This window comes from Prunus dulcis, chromosome 2 (assembly GCF_902201215.1).
Source record: "Prunus dulcis chromosome 2, ALMONDv2, whole genome shotgun sequence".
NCBI lineage: Eukaryota > Viridiplantae > Streptophyta > Magnoliopsida > Rosales > Rosaceae > Prunus > Prunus dulcis.
Window position 1 is genome coordinate 25,324,404 of NC_047651.1, and position 16,438 is coordinate 25,340,841.

The 16,438-nt window shown below is 38.7% G+C and overlaps 3 protein-coding genes and 1 long non-coding RNA gene across 7 annotated transcripts; 1 reads left to right on the plus strand and 3 right to left on the minus strand.

Annotated features, from left to right (window-relative positions):
• Positions 1-815: 815 nt before the first annotated feature.
• Positions 816-4,368, minus strand: LOC117620372 (putative aminoacrylate hydrolase RutD). The gene is made up of 11 exons (XM_034350553.1): positions 4,159-4,368; positions 3,844-4,045; positions 3,461-3,543; positions 3,159-3,259; positions 2,902-2,997; positions 2,743-2,796; positions 2,285-2,433; positions 1,917-2,034; positions 1,695-1,782; positions 1,340-1,575; positions 816-1,253 (listed from the first exon to the last, which is right to left on the minus strand). The coding sequence occupies exons 1-10, from the start codon at positions 4,277-4,279 to the stop codon at positions 1,379-1,381; spliced, it is 1,209 nt and encodes a 402-aa protein (XP_034206444.1). The 5' UTR covers positions 4,280-4,368; the 3' UTR covers positions 816-1,253; positions 1,340-1,378.
• Positions 4,369-5,419: 1,051 nt separating this feature from the next.
• LOC117620319 lies at positions 5,420-8,738 on the minus strand. Its single transcript, XM_034350481.1, has 3 exons — positions 8,366-8,738; positions 6,422-7,334; positions 5,420-6,156 (listed from the first exon to the last, which is right to left on the minus strand). The coding sequence occupies exons 2-3, from the start codon at positions 7,321-7,323 to the stop codon at positions 5,673-5,675; spliced, it is 1,386 nt and encodes a 461-aa protein (XP_034206372.1). The 5' UTR covers positions 7,324-7,334; positions 8,366-8,738; the 3' UTR covers positions 5,420-5,672.
• A 372-nt stretch (positions 8,739-9,110) lies between these two features.
• Positions 9,111-12,305, minus strand: LOC117617117 (nephrocystin-3). 4 transcript variants are annotated; one of them, XM_034346374.1, is made up of 9 exons: positions 12,200-12,305; positions 11,755-11,979; positions 11,389-11,662; positions 11,107-11,257; positions 10,575-10,797; positions 10,381-10,472; positions 10,106-10,241; positions 9,513-9,844; positions 9,111-9,428 (listed from the first exon to the last, which is right to left on the minus strand). In XM_034346374.1, exons 1-9 carry the CDS (start codon positions 12,244-12,246, stop codon positions 9,178-9,180), a joined length of 1,731 nt encoding a protein of 576 aa, XP_034202265.1. In that variant the 5' UTR covers positions 12,247-12,305; the 3' UTR covers positions 9,111-9,177. The 4 variants fall into 4 exon arrangements, with proteins under 4 accessions (XP_034202265.1, XP_034202266.1, XP_034202267.1 ...); XM_034346375.1 differs by lacking the exon at positions 11,755-11,979 and having other exon boundaries at positions 12,200-12,300; XM_034346376.1 differs by lacking the exon at positions 12,200-12,305 and having other exon boundaries at positions 11,750-11,849.
• Positions 12,306-12,492: 187 nt separating this feature from the next.
• Positions 12,493-15,493, plus strand: LOC117619011. The gene is made up of 5 exons (XR_004584518.1): positions 12,493-12,732; positions 13,059-13,132; positions 13,698-13,995; positions 14,791-14,849; positions 15,340-15,493. It is a non-coding gene; the product is annotated as an uncharacterized LOC117619011 (long non-coding RNA).
• Positions 15,494-16,438: the final 945 nt, after the last annotated feature.

Below are 16,438 nucleotides of genomic sequence, written 5' to 3' on the forward strand. Positions count from 1 at the left end.
GGTAATTCTGTCACGTGCTTGATCCCTAATTTTAACGACTTGGGTTTGGTATTAGAATGACACAACTACCCTTGGTAGTGGGGGAAAACTACAGAAATTGGATTGTTGAGGTTTACTCGCAACTTCGCTAGGCATATTGGTATATTCGAGTGGTATATCTGCCATGCTCTATAACTCTCAGTGCTTATCAGAGTTGAGAAGATGGTATCTTTTCCAGTACAACAAAGCGTCTCCCTCGCCATCCAAACCTTTCTTTCTTTCTTTTATTTTGGTTACCTTCTCAACAAAGCAAAGAGCACATACAACGCTCTGATATATCTCTCAGACACATGCAAGTGCCAGGCACGTATTCTCTCTCTATCTCTTATATATAAACTTGCTTCTTTTTTTTCTTATAGTTTATATGTTTGAGAATTGGCCATGAAATTCCAGGTTTGAGAATTGGCCATGAAATACTGTCGTGTGGTCTATACATACAAATTTGCACGCTCTGCTTTCCTTAAAATTTAGTGTTTCTTTATGAACATAAGTACATACGATATGTCTTAAAATGATATTCACTCTGATGCTCTGCTTTCTTTTGAACAAAGGCATGTCTGATAAACATAAGAATTTACTAGGCATGCATGATATCTGTTCCTTGTCTCAATGCATATGTTTGTTTGAGGTAAACTAGTGATGCTGCTAATTGGCTGTATAAAGTTTGATATCTTAATCCATATCATATGCAAAGATCTTGAGTTTCGACTCGAGGTTCGACACCCAAAATTTTGCTCAATTCAAAGTCTTCAGAGGTGGGATGAATGTAGTTGAAATTTAAAAAATTGAAAATATATATAGATGTAAAATAGGAACCTTTTTGCAGGGAAAGTTGATATATGATACCAGAAAGATGGATACAAATAGAAAACCCCTTATTATTTTTCGCTCTCATTCTGGAGGCTTAATCTGTAAAAGGTGTCATTTGTAAGGACTCGTTGTGGTAAAGTACAAATAATAAATGGATGAATTAGCATCGTATGTTGCAAGTGAACGAGGATTGGGATCCGCCTAAATATCGGCCCTTGTGATCTCTCTCCATTCCTGCCTCCATCTGCAACATGTCTGTATTGCCTATAAAGGGCCTCATTTTGTAAATAATTCTGGCTTATACTCGTGTTGGGAACTCTTCACAGCATTTACTTGAGAGCGCCAACCGCTTAAATACATTCGGCAGTGCCAAATTGCCAACAGAATGAAAAGTTGATAAACCCCTGTTGAAAGAAACAACTATGTCAATTGTTGAGCTTCACTTGGTCTATTAAATGGGCTCTTGAAGGAAAAATACAGTATAATTTACCAGTAAAACATGTGGGTCTAGTGGCTATGTTGTCTCAGCCTATGTGATGGAATGTCCAATTCTAGCTGGTTTTATACTTCTGAAGGTTCTCCTTGCATTCTCAAATGCCAATGCAAAGAGGCCAAAGAGGTATAAGAGGCAAAGATGTAGCTTTTCGAACATATTGCACATGAAAGATACACAGTTCCCTTCATCAGTTCTTTTTCCGATTAGTGACATTCTTGTAGCCATCCACCCTGTAAACGATAGCATATATTAGCACAAATTCACAAAATACAGCAGGCATGCTGTCCATTAATTCATGCTATCATACAGAATAGCGAGAGAACGGTTCCTTTTAAGTTAAATTGCTTACCCAAACTTTTTTCAGGCAAATTTGTCCAATCATGTGGCTCTGTCTTTGCTTCTGATGCCTTGATCAACTCAATAAGAGCTTTGTTGACCTGATATGTGAAATAAATTAAAGTTGCCAATCATTTCCACTGTCAAGCATAAATGAATCATATCACTGATTACAATATAATCTTGTAAATAACGACCTACTTTGTTATTCAAATCTACCAGAAGAAAAACATACCTCTTCCGTCCTCTCATGACTCACTAGATGCCCTCCAGGAAGATCTACCATTCTAGCAACAGGGTGCAGCTTCTCTGCCAGTCGCCTTGCATAATATATTTGAGCAATGACATCATGCCTGTAAATTTAATGAATTTCAAGTTGGTTTTTCGAAGAACTGTGATGCAATGAAATGGAAAATCAAAATTTACAAGTTCCATCTAAAAACTTCATTACAGAGATGAAAGTTTTTATTGAGAGCCGGAAATGTACATATGAACCATTGCCTTTTTATATGCATACAAATTCCAGCCCAACTGATAGTCCTATCTTGAAGAAGAAAAAAGAAATGACATCTGAAATGCACTGCATAGTATGTATGACTGCACCTTCCATGAATGACTGAAACAAGAAATCCTGCAGAGCGGATCAATTCTATTTCCATTTGCTTCATCTTATGCGTCCAGCATGCATTGACTTGACCCTCGAAACCATGGTTAGACTGCATCCCAGTTGCTGATATGCCCTTTACATATTCCTGGAACCAGGTTCTAGATCAGGTCATGGATCTTATGCTACAATTATATTAAACCCTGAACCCATTGCCGGCAATAATTAAATATCAAAATAATTCAATAAGAAGTTAGTTCCTTTAAATCTGAAAACCCCAAACTACAGATCCCAAATTAATCCCCCTATTTTACAAAAAAGTTCCTTATAATGATAGCAAACAGATTCCCTAGATGAGTTACTAGAATACTCCTTGTAACATATTTGCGATTCTCATTCACAGATATGATACCGCTGTTTTTTTCTTTGAATTTTATTGCAAATTTTAAGGGCTTACTTGATATAAAATTGCCCTTCTCGTGTTGGATCCAACATATTCCTCAAGATATCCCTGCACATTAATAGAGTAATGTGTTAGAGAGCCGCTTTTTCTTTCACTGATTATTGATGCAGAGTTAACATACAGCAAAATGATAGAATGCAAAGCAGTTTGGACCTTGGAGTAGTGGGTGTCCAAGTCAACAGCTGCCCTTTGCTCAGGAGTCTTTGCCTTTAAGAAACGGACAGCAATTGATAATGTGTGTCGGTCGAGCTGCAAAATATTGAACATATCAATGAGAAAAATGTCAACTTCAACTGCAAACTGAAATACTGTTTCAACTTCATGGGTAGTGAGCATAATTAACTCTCTTTTCAAGGAGAATGCTTGGTAAAAGAAAATTTTAATGCAGCAATGACAAGATATGTACAAACCCTTGGTAAACATTCAAAACCTCCTCCAGTCACATTAAGCAAAGCCAATGACAAAATTCTATCAGGCACCATTGCTGCTAATTTGCAGGCTATCATAGCTCCTGTTGTGGTAGTACAATTCAAGTCAGACTAAAGAACTTGAATTCAAATGAAATGCGAAAACGAAAAAAAAAAGTATTGCTACAAAGAAAATTCAGCTCACTGTTTGTCATCCAGTAAGTGACTCAGTGCCAAAAGCCAGGATTAACTTAATCATAGACTGTTCAAAAACCTTGCAAGGAACCTCAGAATCATAGACTCACCCATGGAATGCCCGAAAACATGGGCTTCTCTCCAGCCTAAATGATCCATCAACGCAATTGCATCCTTTGCCATTGTTTTTGTTCTGCAACAAAACAACCAGATACCATAATTCAACTAAACTCTCTTAAATAAGTAGGCTTGACAGAAGTTTGATTAATGGGAAACTTCAAATACAAAACAAATGTAAATCAGTTTTTTGATCAAATTCCATAAAAAAGAGAACTGAACTAGCCAATAGGTTTCATAAAGCGCATTGCTGAGAAAACCAACCCAGTTCCATACTGAGAAAAAGCAATCTTTTTTCTTTTTCAAAATTCAATATGGATTTTATAGAGCTAGAACAAAATTGACTTTTTCAAATTAATGAAATAATGAAACTCACGTATATTCGGATTTTTTGGTGGGCACGGAGCTCCGACCCATACCACGGTTATCGAAGGCACAGACCTCGATGCCACCGCCACTAAAACCAGCCTCATTGTCACAGCCATCGGCGGCCCTTCTTTCATCATCATCATTGGGCGTAACGGACCCTGTCAGCCCCTGGATTTGTGGGCCCCATGAATCGTGAGTCCCCGCCAAACCTGACAATCCATTGCAAATTTATCAACAACCCAGAAAACTCCGACCAAAACTCAGTTCGTAAAATATGAAAAGTAAATATTGTATAAGAAAATATTGAATCTTGATAGGCGACCTATGATGAGGAGGACCTTGGTCGGTCCCTGACCGTAGGTTCTATAGAAAATTTTGATTCCATTGTTGAGGTTGGCGTGGCCAGTGGCATTCTGCCGCGACCCCACCTCGCAATACGGCATCGTCTTGATGATGAACGAACGAGTGAAAAAGGTTTTAGAGAAAGGCTGGGAGGTCAGGCACTCTGCGTTTTGTTCAGATGCCGGAAACGAACATGAGAATTTGGCTATCCTTTGGGTCTGGGCGTATCCTCTAATATGGTCTAGAAGGTCGGCGGGAATACGTGGCAAAAAATGAGCGGTTGTTGCCATGTAGTGTAATAGTCCGCTAAGCCGGATGGGGTCAAAGTCAACAAACTCAGCCAATAAAAGTTGGGGAAGACACTAGGAAGCATATGTATGCTTTTGTTTATTTATACTTATTTTTTTATTTGGGGTGCGCGGTGGCATTGTTCACATTTTCACATCTACTTGTTAACTAATCTCATATTAAATTGTTACTTTAAGAACAATTCCTGGGTTCATTGTCACTTTCTTTAGACGAATTTCGTTTTGATGGGTCCTTTTTACCCGTATATCTTGCTAATCAATCATGTAATTAGACCCAAAAGCAAACAGTAATTAGGGGCATTATTAAATAAATGATGCGAGTCAAACTACAGACGCCTTTGGTTTTCAAAGCACGTATACCCGAAGTTTGAATTCCCTTTGTCAACTCAATGACCTTTGCCAATTGGCAACAGTGAAAACTAAACAGTGTTTAGATTAGATGCTAGTAATCTTAATTCTTGTGTATTTTTAATCTACACTTGCATTTTTCATAAAAGCGCCTTATCAAGTGTTGTTGGACTTGTAGGTTTGTTGACAGAAAAACAGAAGTTTGGAACTTCAATCCAATTTTGGAACAAAGCGAAGGAGGAGTGTTTGGTCTGTGGTTTTGTTTTTCTCTTCGGATAATGAGTGGTTGGAAGGAAAATCGTGGCAGATATAAGGTGGTTGATGATGCTGCGTAGGATGGTCGGTTTAGAGTGATGGTGTCAAGGTCGAGCTTCCTTCGTTGTTCCTATCCAACAATAATATCTCACATGGCAAATGTGGTTCTATGATTTTGTATTATGTATTATGTATTATGTATTATGTGTGAGTCTTGGTTCTTGAACAGGATCCGGGCTTTAGAATCTGCACCAAGCAGCTTTCGTACAATTCTGAAAAACTAGTTTCAAACCGTAACGTTCACAAGAGGCGACAATCTACAAGTAGAAGGGAACACATGAAATAAAGATTGGTTACATACGCATGATTACATGGTTACATACATGTGCATAATTAATTACATCTTTTGTACAAAAAAACCAGTTCTGGTATTTACAGGATTAACAAATCTGAACAAGTTGATGCGTACTAACAGAGATAATGAAAAAAAGTTGCTAATCTCGTGTATCAATCCTATGTAACCCAGCCACATCACGAAGAGCAAATACCATTCAAGCAAGCTACCAACTGACAAGCATCAAGATTAAATAGTTGGAAACAACCACCCCATTGTCCATCCAAGGAGCAAACCGGCACCGGCAAGACCCAATCCCAGTGCAAAAGCAACAGCACCCTTGCTAATCTCGTACCTTGGTCTGCCACTTCTCTTTCCAGCCCTGCGCTGGCCCTTCTTCATGTGCCTGCCTTTGTATGGGGACCATGGAAAGCAAGCTGGAAAGAGCCCGGAAATTGGTTCTTTTTTACTATTACGCTGGAGGCAGAAGTTTTCAAGTTGCAGCAATTGGAGCCACTGCTTGTAGGCAAAGAGTTGTGATGCCTGTTTCAAAAACAGTGTGATAATGTGCTCCTTCTCTGTATAGGCTTGCTGTGCTGCTTCCTCAGCTTTCCTTGCTCGCGTTTGAGAATGACACAAAGCTTCCAACAGCTCAGCTTTACTTCGATCATCTTCTGCGTTATTTTGGGTTGCAACCTCATCCTTGCTGATTGTACCGTAATCATTGTTTTGGCTGGAAATGAAACAAATTATATAGCTTGTCAGAATTAAACTAAGTTTTTAAGAAGAATGATACCAAGAATATATTGTTCCTTTCATATAAGAGGGAAAATAATATACAATTTAGATATTGATCCTCAATCCTCATGACACTTAGATCATAAAGTTCTTTAATTGGTTTGCAATTTATGTGATTCATATAATATGAATGCTCTATGAATACCAAATGATAGTGGGCAACTGAAAAAGCTGTTGTAAAGTAAAAGATATACAAATACCTTGATGGACTGTCAGACTCATGTGTTGAGTGACCTGAAGTAAAGCTTCCCCATGTATAAGTGTCCATATTGGAGAAACCCAATTCAGCCATCTGATCAATTGATGAATTAGGGTCGAAAGCAGAAGGGCCCTTCCTACTATGCTTAATCTGGGGCCGTGGAAGATCACAATTCTCAATATGTTCAAGTGACTTCTGAGCAACCAAGGAAGCCAACTCATCTTTACCTGCAGAGCGCCACCATGGTTCAGTTTTCTCAGTTCCCACCCACTGGGATTCCAAACCAGAAGACAGTTTCTTGGGTTCTTCAGAGCTCAAGCAGTTGAAAGAATCCAAGTTCATGAGATGATCATCTGAATACCAAAACTCCCCCGGGTCCCTTTTCTTAGGCAATTGAGGATCATTACCAGTTTCTGCCTTGAGTTCTTGCATTCCCTTACTCTGGTCATTTTTTGAACAAGTGACAGAAACCTTGCATGGCTGCTCCACAAATGAATCAACAGTATTTTTTCTATCATTTTGATTTCTAATTACCCCGTGGCACTGATAATAGTCACTAATAATGGCAGGTTTATTAACAAATCCGGAGTTTAGATCTTCAAGTTCAGCCTCTAGAAGTTTTAGCTGTTCATACGTGAATTCCTTGTGAGGCCCAAAGTTGGGTTCCAGGTTCAACCACCACTTAGTGTTGGGTGCCAGTTCAGAACTTGGGTTATAAGACATGCAACCTGGTGTGAAGTGATCAATCCCTTCTGGAGCATTCTCAGGTGCACTATCAGATTCTGCTTTTGATGAAGATGATGACGGAAAAGAAGAAAATCTTGGAGCGATCCTCACGTCTTCTTGCACAAAACGACAGTTTGCTCTACACTGCCATGCAGTTCGTGCTTCTGCTGCCGCCATGCCTTATCAATCTGCAGCAGATTTACAAATAACAAAATATTAATCAGTTATAGTTTACAGTTAGGCACAACCGGTAAGGCATATAACCTGAATGCATAAATAGGAATTTGAAAGCTTTTAACCAGAAAAATGAAATTTGCCCGAAGCAGAGAGAGACTCAAGTACTAAAGCGCAATTCCATTATGTGGGCAAGAGTCCCAAATCTCAAGAAAATTAACAGAACTCTGATCCGAGAAAGGCAGGAACATTTAAAATACGAATGAAGATACAAAATCAGAAGTAAAACAAAAGTAACAATATACAATCTCACAGAGACGATACAGGGATCAAAGAATTGATGTTATTGATGTAAATTTAAGACTCAACCCAGTAAAACTACAAGCTCAACCAGAAAAAAACACCTAAACTCACTTGTATTTAATATTTTAACTGGGTCTAAAATCAAATCCAGATTCTACAACGTGAAAAACAGGGCTCTGTGCTTCTGCTTCAAGTAATTGATAGAAAATCTCTACAAACGTAAAATCTGCGATAGTATGATACAAACACAGAAGCGCTAATCAAAATCTATAAATACCAAGTCAGTTCATATTCCATCTATAATAGTTGAATATCTAAAATCAAGTTCCACGTTCTACAAACTGACAATTGGGCCCAGACAGCGCTTCAAATAACTGAAATACGTCTCAAGATTCCCACAGAACCTTTAAATTTTGAAAAAATTGAAATATTGACACAATTAAAGCAATACCCAACTCAAATCATGCCATGAAATTGAGAAATCAAAGAGAAACAAGAAAAAATCTCAACCAGTTTCACCATCTTCTCCCAATAGATGCTATAAAAAAATAAAAAAAACAGCTTTTACGGTTGAAAGATTCAATAGCATATAAACAATCACCTCATAACATACATCAAACACTGATTGACCAACAAACAAATATGAGCATATTCCCATTTCAAATAAAAATCATGATTCAAGCATTAACACCCCAAAGTATTGAACAGAATCTGTAAAATCTGAAAAGAAAGAGAAAACTACCTTCAAAGGGAGGCGGGTACTCTGGATTTTGCATATGTTTTTGAGATCCAAAGACGCAGATACAGACACAGAGACCTCCTTCTTTATTGGCTCCTACATCACCGTTGATTGCTATAATAATGCAAGCGGTGATATCCTGTTTGATTTGAAGTGTAAAATATCCAAAAGACCAATTGGAAGTTAACCTTTTTCTGTTTTTATCCGGCAAAGGCTGAAAATCCGAACTTTGGGTGACACTTTTTTATGTGCTGAATGAAGTAGTACGTTGTGTTAAAGAGGTTGTACATCAATGTAGAGAGTGTACCAGGCCTTATTTTTGGTGGGAAAATACACGTTCGTTGCCATAATTGGATGTGCAATTGCAATATCGCATCCCATCCCATTCGTTTGATAGGGATATATATGTGACACTTGTCAAGTGTCGCTTTGAAATGTTTCTTAGCAAATTGGCAATTTACAAATATGGGGCCAACCAACGCCCACCGAGTTTTTTTCTTTCTCTGAAATAAACATAAACAAAAGATCTCACATCATTCCCCAACTGTAACTCGTACGTATTTTAGGACGCAAGTTCAAACTTGAACCCACCATATACGACATGTCATTTTAAAATAAGTAGTGTTGTTGTTTACTTTACGTCGTCTGGTCTGGTGCCTTGCGGTGCTGTCTTCCACTTATTGTCGTAACTCATAATGAAGAACACCGTAATTATTGTCGTTGACTTTAATGAACGACGCACGCCACATCGTTTGAAATATAAAAATTTGTATTTAAAAAATAATCAAGCGCAGAACAAAACACAAGTATTGCTGTTAATGTTGAATCCGTTGCTTGAATTTCATTCCAAGTGCAGACAATCTTTTCTGCAAAGGGAAAATTTCGTTTTTCCTCCCTAGTTTGTCTAAGTAGAATACAACTTTTTTCAGGGTTATCATAACCTCCTCACCCTCGGGGCCAAACTCTCTCTCTTGGATGCTCAAAACCCTCGTTAGCTGCTCCAGCAACTCTTCATCATCCTTCTTCAATCTAGTTTGGATTGACACCAAACAGTCGAGAGCCTCCGCTGCGAAATACATCACCATAACACATCAGATGAGGACCAAATGATCTTGTCATTTACTTGACCATAAAGAAAACAACAACATACCAACAGGAAGGGAATCTTTTCCAAATGCTTTTTCACGGATGTGCAAAGCCTCCAGGGCAAGCTGTTCAGCTTCTTCATCCCGCTTTAAATGGTAGAGAGTAACAGCAAGGTGCAGCATTGGGAATGTGATGGATTGATCATCAGGCCCCACTGTCCTTCCCATGATCTCCAAACTTGTCCTCAGCAAGCGCTCAGCCTCCACATAATTCTTTGACCTCGAATGGGACGTTGCAAGATTAATAAGATGTGTTGCTGAGCTCGGGTCCTCTTTACCTTTATATTTCTCAGTGATCATCAAACATTGCTCCAGTAGCTCTCGGCCTTCCTTCCCTCTGCAAGCATCCAAATTAATATGCTAAAAGAGAAAGGAGCAACGGTAGGCCGTAGGCTTTTGTTTTTTAATTTCACATCAGCAGAAACTTACAATGTAAGAAGTAGAAAGATAATGATACTTCTGAGACGATAATTAAGAACATCTACCAAGTGTACCAATCAGTAAAGAACATCACTAAACAACCACCACTATTATGAAATTTGGAAATATAGGAAATTAACATCCAAACTTCCAATCACAATATTGAATTGAACTGTACCTTCCAACAGCATGAAGTAACTCTGCCAAATCTATCCTCATCTTCTCCATTATGCTGTCATCTAAAGCCATATAGTTGGAAGTTGTGATGACCTGGAGAGCTTTTCTATATAAAGAGATGGCTTCATTTGCATCTCCTGCAGCAAATTAGAGCATATGAACCCATACGTGAAACTGAGAAGCTATTCACAGTGTGTGTGTGTGTGTGTGTGTGTGTGTGTGTGTGTTGAGAGAGAGAGAGAGAGAGAGAGAGAGAGAGAGAGAGAGCATGATTACCCACTGCACACTTCACGTGTGCCAGAGAACACATGGCCAATCCAACTCTTCCATCATTCTCTCCGTATAACTTCTTGTATATGTTAAAAATTCTACAAAAGGACAAGAAAGAATGAACTAAACCTGCTAAGATTCAGTCAGTGCACAAGGAAGCAAAGTAAGACATTCTACAAAAAGGGGGAAAGCAATTAAACCTTAGAAAAGGACTTTCTGCCTCAACAGGCTTTCCTTCTTTGAGTAAAAGACTGCCAACACCAAATAAAGGTATGACCAAATCCTCACTTTCAGCACCTCTACTTGATTCTAGAAGACTTATTGCACGATGGTAGAATTCTACTGCTTTTGAAGTTCTTCCAATGGAGCCGAGAACTTTTGCCATGCCCAAAATTGGTGTGATAAGAAAGACACTATTTTTCCCTGAAGACAAGATGGCAAAACCATTGAATAAAGATGGAAAACCTCAAATCTCGCAGACAACAATAAGTGAAGCTACAATGGATTCATACTGTATTAAACTTGTAGTTCTAATGAATATTGCTGTAAAAAAGAGATCCTTCAGTTCATCATGCAAAATCACATATATCATGACTTTATTATAATGTGTTAAGGAGATCGAGTCATTTAGCCATCTAGTGTCATTCACCACAAAAGTCATATAAAACCATCTGGAAACAGCCAACTAGTTTATGAGTAGCGAAAAGGCTCCAACTTGACCAGAGAGCTTACCATAAATGTGCTCCATGTTACCAATAGCCCTCCTATATGCAGACATTGATTTCTCAAACTTCCCCAAAGTTGAATACATACTTCCCATATGCACGAGAACGGAATCCAGAAGTGGTTCATCATCCTTTAGACTGTCAACAACTTCATTCAACTGGCCACCCATTAAAATGCACCAACAAAAAGGAGAGGAATAACAGCTTACAGAGGGAAATGGGGGAGAAAAACTATACACGCCCTTCAAAAGAATATACGCCTTCCCTACAGAAGGAAAAAGGAAATTACCATATCCAGTAGGGCATTAACAAATTTTACGTCACCAATAGCCATGTATCCTAGAGCTATGATGTCAATGGTAGCAGCTTCTTCAATGCCTCTAACACCGGCATTCATCCTTTCCTTCACCGCCTCATAATTGGCTTGAAGTAGGTCTATGGCATCATTTTGGTTACCCATCATAATCATCATTTTGACCTCATCAAATAACTCTTGCAGTTCTCTCTCAAAATCTTTCATCCCATCCAATTTGTCACTTGAATGCTGAAAAGAAGTAACTGACCTGCTAATCATAAAAATTGGGCAGTCAGTAACTTATTATTTTATGGTGAAACTTAGCAAAAAACAATAGAAAGGAAAAGGAAATAGCTGCACGTCTGAAAGTTATTTGAATTTGAAACATGACTTTCTCGGCCTGCCACATCCGTATCTAATGAGCCAACAGAAGCAAAAGTTCTGGAGGCATAGCAGCAGAGGGCAAAGGCTCTAACAGGAACCATGAAAATGCTGGAATTCTTTTTTGGGAGACAGCCAGAGAAGAAAGTGAGGCCTTTGTGAAAATAGCCCGACTGGATGTGATGTAAGCACCCTTTGCTTATCCTGAATGGTTCAAGCAAGATCATGAGAGCGCACTAACCCAATAAATTCAACTACATAAAAAATCCCCGTTCAAATATTGGGCAATAATTTTCTTAAAATCCATCCTTGGTGAATCAAAACCAGCAGAATCATAATTCAATACAATTAAAACTGAAATTATATATGTGGTACGTGCAACAACAACATTGAGAATCTGAAGACAGAGAGATAGAGAGATTACCCGCAGTTGTTGAAAAAGGGAGAAGGGAGAAGAAGGGAAGCTGCCATTGGAGTAAGAAAAGGAGTTGCAGAAGAGTGAAAACCGAAAGATAGCCCAAGCTGCCAAAGCGGTAAAGAGAATGAGAATGGCGGTCGGTTATGTGAGTGGGTTAACTCAACGATCCGGGTTTGGGTCGGCTGACTGGGTCGGTTCAAGCTTTAGCTCTACAAATGTTATTTTATTTGTTATTTACAATTATACCCCGAAGTATTTGTTTATTATATGTCAGTGTATTTGCCAAGAACAGAAATTAGACCTTTCAAATAAAATCTATTCGCGCTCTCCCTTTTTTCCCCAGATCCCTTCAGATCTCTATCTCTCGGTGAGATCGAGTAACGATGCTTCGTCGGTGTGTGAGATCATTGAATCAAAGCTGATCTACTCTCACTTTACAACCATAATTGCTAACAAGGAGGCTCGGTCCGGTCGCGAGATCGTGACCGGAACGGCAGCAAGTAAGCGGTGGTTCTGAATCCTGATGGCGGCAGCTAAAGGTAATTTAGGGTTTATTCTTCGATTTCATTTGACTTGAGGGTAATTATTTAGGGTGTTTCGTAGATTTATACTGACGTTTCTTCAACTCGATGAATTCCGACCCTTCCAACCCTAGGCTTTGAATTCTTTGATTTCCTTTGACTCGAAGGTAATAATGTAGGGTGTATCTTAAATTTGTTTTGACGTCTCCACAAATCGAAGAATTCGGACTCTTCCAACCCTTGGGTTTGAATTCTTCGATTTTCATTGACGTGAGGGTAATTATTTTTGGTGTATCTTAGATTAATTTTGACATTTCCTCGTGTCCTCTTTACATGGCATTTAGGTATGTCTGCTTCATTTCCGCTTCTGAAGCTGCAAGAGATGGTGGCATTCTTATTGGAGCTATGCATAAATCAGGTCTTGCTTAATTTCTATTTACTATCACAACTATAGTGCAGTGAATTTGCTTTGTTGCAGAGACGTCATCTTTTTTATTATGCATTTGCTCATGTTCCCTCAAATTTACCTTTTTTTAGTTTACCTCTATGGCCCCATAGTGCAAAATATGTTTGATTCTTAAAAACTTTTCATGCCACGCATGAACTTCTGATTAATGTTTGTTCCGATATTGAGGAGGAGGTTTATTTTTTGTTAGTGGTATAAGGAGTACCGTTATTTTGCTACCTTCTTTTTGTGATGTACTCATGGCCATATTTTAAATCTCAGCGGTAGTATTTTACTGTCCTGTTCTAGTGTCAATCGTGTGATGAATTGCTGTGGTAGGATATAGCATAGGTTTAACCCCGCATCTTTTTCAAGCTCTGCTCCATAACCTGTTTGTTCCTTCATATTTGTTAATGAGTGCCAATGTCATGGGATTGCATCAGATATATTTTCAATAGCATGCACCCCTTAATCATTCTTCTGACTGAACAGTTTGATAGCATGTTTTGCTCAGATTTCTATGCATTTTTTTGGGCAGATGGTTAGTTTTCTTTCAGGTTCCTATGATTATGTACGCTATCTGGCTCACACCCACAACACCACACCCCCCCCCCCCAAACAAATGTCAGGAGACCATGGTAACATCATGGTCTGCAGCCAATCTCTGGTAGATGGCTACTGGTGCTCCTGACATGGTGGAGAAGCGATTACCTGAAGCAAAGAGGAGGGTATGCCGGTCATTATCATAGGAATCCTAGAAAGTTGCATAACCGCCAACTTCAGTTCTGGAGTGGTCAATGGCTGACGCGGTCAAGTGCAGATATTAATAATGTTAGGTATACATAAATCTTAATATGCTATGATATCTCATCATAATTGCAATTACATCTCATCATATTTGCAATTACATCTCATTGTTAAACACCAGTATATTTTTATATTGGCCTTTCAATGTGATTGTACTTCTACTAAATATAAAAATGTGATAATGAGATATCTTCCATTCTTAAACATTTAGGTTGGTCATTTTCTCACCAAATGCTCTTCCCTTGAGTTTTCCTCATGTTGTATTTAAATTAAGAAATTGTTCCTATGAATTTTTTGTTATTTTTATCTCTTTGTAAATGCTGTCTTCAGCCACTCTGTGGAACCTATAATTCTAGTTGGATCTTTTGCAAGTAAATCTGTCACCGCACTAAATCATTTGCTAATGTTCTGCTCTGATATATAAGTGCAATCCCAGATGTTCCATCGTTTTTTCAACTGTTGTACATTCTCTTTTCTTCTATTTAGATCGTATTTGAATTGCTGATGTATTCTTTTAATTTCTCTAGGTGTTTTTTTTATTTTTGATTTTTTGTAATTTCCTTGGATATCCTGTAACTTGTTCTTCTGTTCCATTGGGATCTTTGTCCCCCACCAGAATGTAATTAAGGCCGCGATTCAGCTAGCACAAACTCTCTAGGTTAACAGTTTGGCATAAATAGGTTTTTGGACCCAAACAAACTCCTTGGGCTAGCAGTCCTACACGTGAACATTATGCATGACATGTTACTCTATTTGGTTATGAAGGCAGCTGGTTCTGCATTAACTGGTCTTGTTCATGATAGCCTTTCTGAATCAAAATGCAGATTGAATGTACAAGGAGTTGGGATTCTCAAATATAGTTACACAACGTAGCGGATAACAAGTAAGTTCACATAATTTTATTGGAATCTGCTCATTTCTTTCCTGGTGGAGTGTCCTGTTTTTATTCTTAATTAACAGTGTGATTCCTGTTCTGCATCTGTTAAATACAGTTATTATCATCCTTGATGTTATAGGTTTGACAAAGATTTTAGTTGTCTGTCCAGTCCAGATTCTATGTTTTTGCATTTTTCTTTTCTATTGGTAAATAGTTGCTGAGCGTTCATGTAATTGATGATCCCTCCTATAAAGTAAGAAAGCAAGGGAAGTTTTCAGTGATAGGGAATGTGTTTAAACTATTCCTTAATTAGGTGCTGATAAACAAGAACTGTTTAAAAAAAGTGTCCTCTCCAGTCTCTACTATCCGTTTTAAATGTTTTTTTTTTCCTATTGGGTACTTCTCTTTTATGTATTCTTAATATATATTAGCAACAGGTTATATATAATCGCAATTCCGCTTAATGTACTTTAATCAGAGAATAATTATCCTACAGGTATGCTTGGACTTTTGCCCTTCACACTATCAAATTACCTGCCTCCATCGAATGTCAGCTCTGAGCGTGTATGCCCAAACGCATGATTATTCTTTGATTAATCGGTCCAAATGTGTGTTGAAATTTTGGTAAAAATAAATTCAGCACAAACCCACTATAAGTAGTCAAAAGTCATCATCCCATACAATGGGTACAACACTGCAATTGGACCTATAGTTGAAATTACTGTACAAACGACATTACTAGCCCCAATCGGGAAAAACCCGGAAAGTGAGCCCAGAAACCTGTAAGCCGGCCCAAAAGTCAGCCCAATAGAGTATAAGCCCATAAATCGGGATTATAACGTCAAACAGCCCAAATAACGTCTATGCATGCCATAAGTCGGCAGAGGAACGTGAAACAGGCCAATAACATCTATCAATGCCATAAGTGGGCTAAATAATGTGAAACAGGCCCAATAGGTCGGCACAAAACCGTACAGGCCCATTAATTGGCTCCAATAACGGGAAAATGGGCCCATATAACGGCCCAATAACGTGTATGCAGGCTCATTAGTTGACCACAATAACGGCCCAATAATGTGTATGCAGCCCAAAAAGTCGGCTCAATAATGTGCATGCAGCCCAAACAGTTGGCCCAATATGTGTATACAGGCCTAAAAATTTGTATACAGCCCAAAAGTCGGCCCAATAACTTGTACGCAGGCCCATATTCCAGCTTATGAAACAGGCCCAACAAGTCGGCCCAACAAGGTGTATGCAGGCCCATAAGTTGGCCCAATAAAGTGAAAATGGGCCCAGGAAACGGCCCAATAATACTGTGTGCAGCCCAAAAATCCGGCCCAAAAGGTCCCAACAACTTCTATGCAGGCCCATAAGTAGGCCCAATAACGTGTATAAAGGCCCATAAGTTGGCCCAAAACGTGTATATAGGCCCATAATTTGGCCCAAAAAAATGTATAGAGACCCATAAGTTGGCCCAAAAACGTGTATGCAGGCCCATAATCCGTCCCAATAACTTTAAACACACCCAGTGCAGGCCCATAATCCGGCCCAATAACTTGTTTGTAGGCCCATAAGATGGCCCAGATAACGGCCCA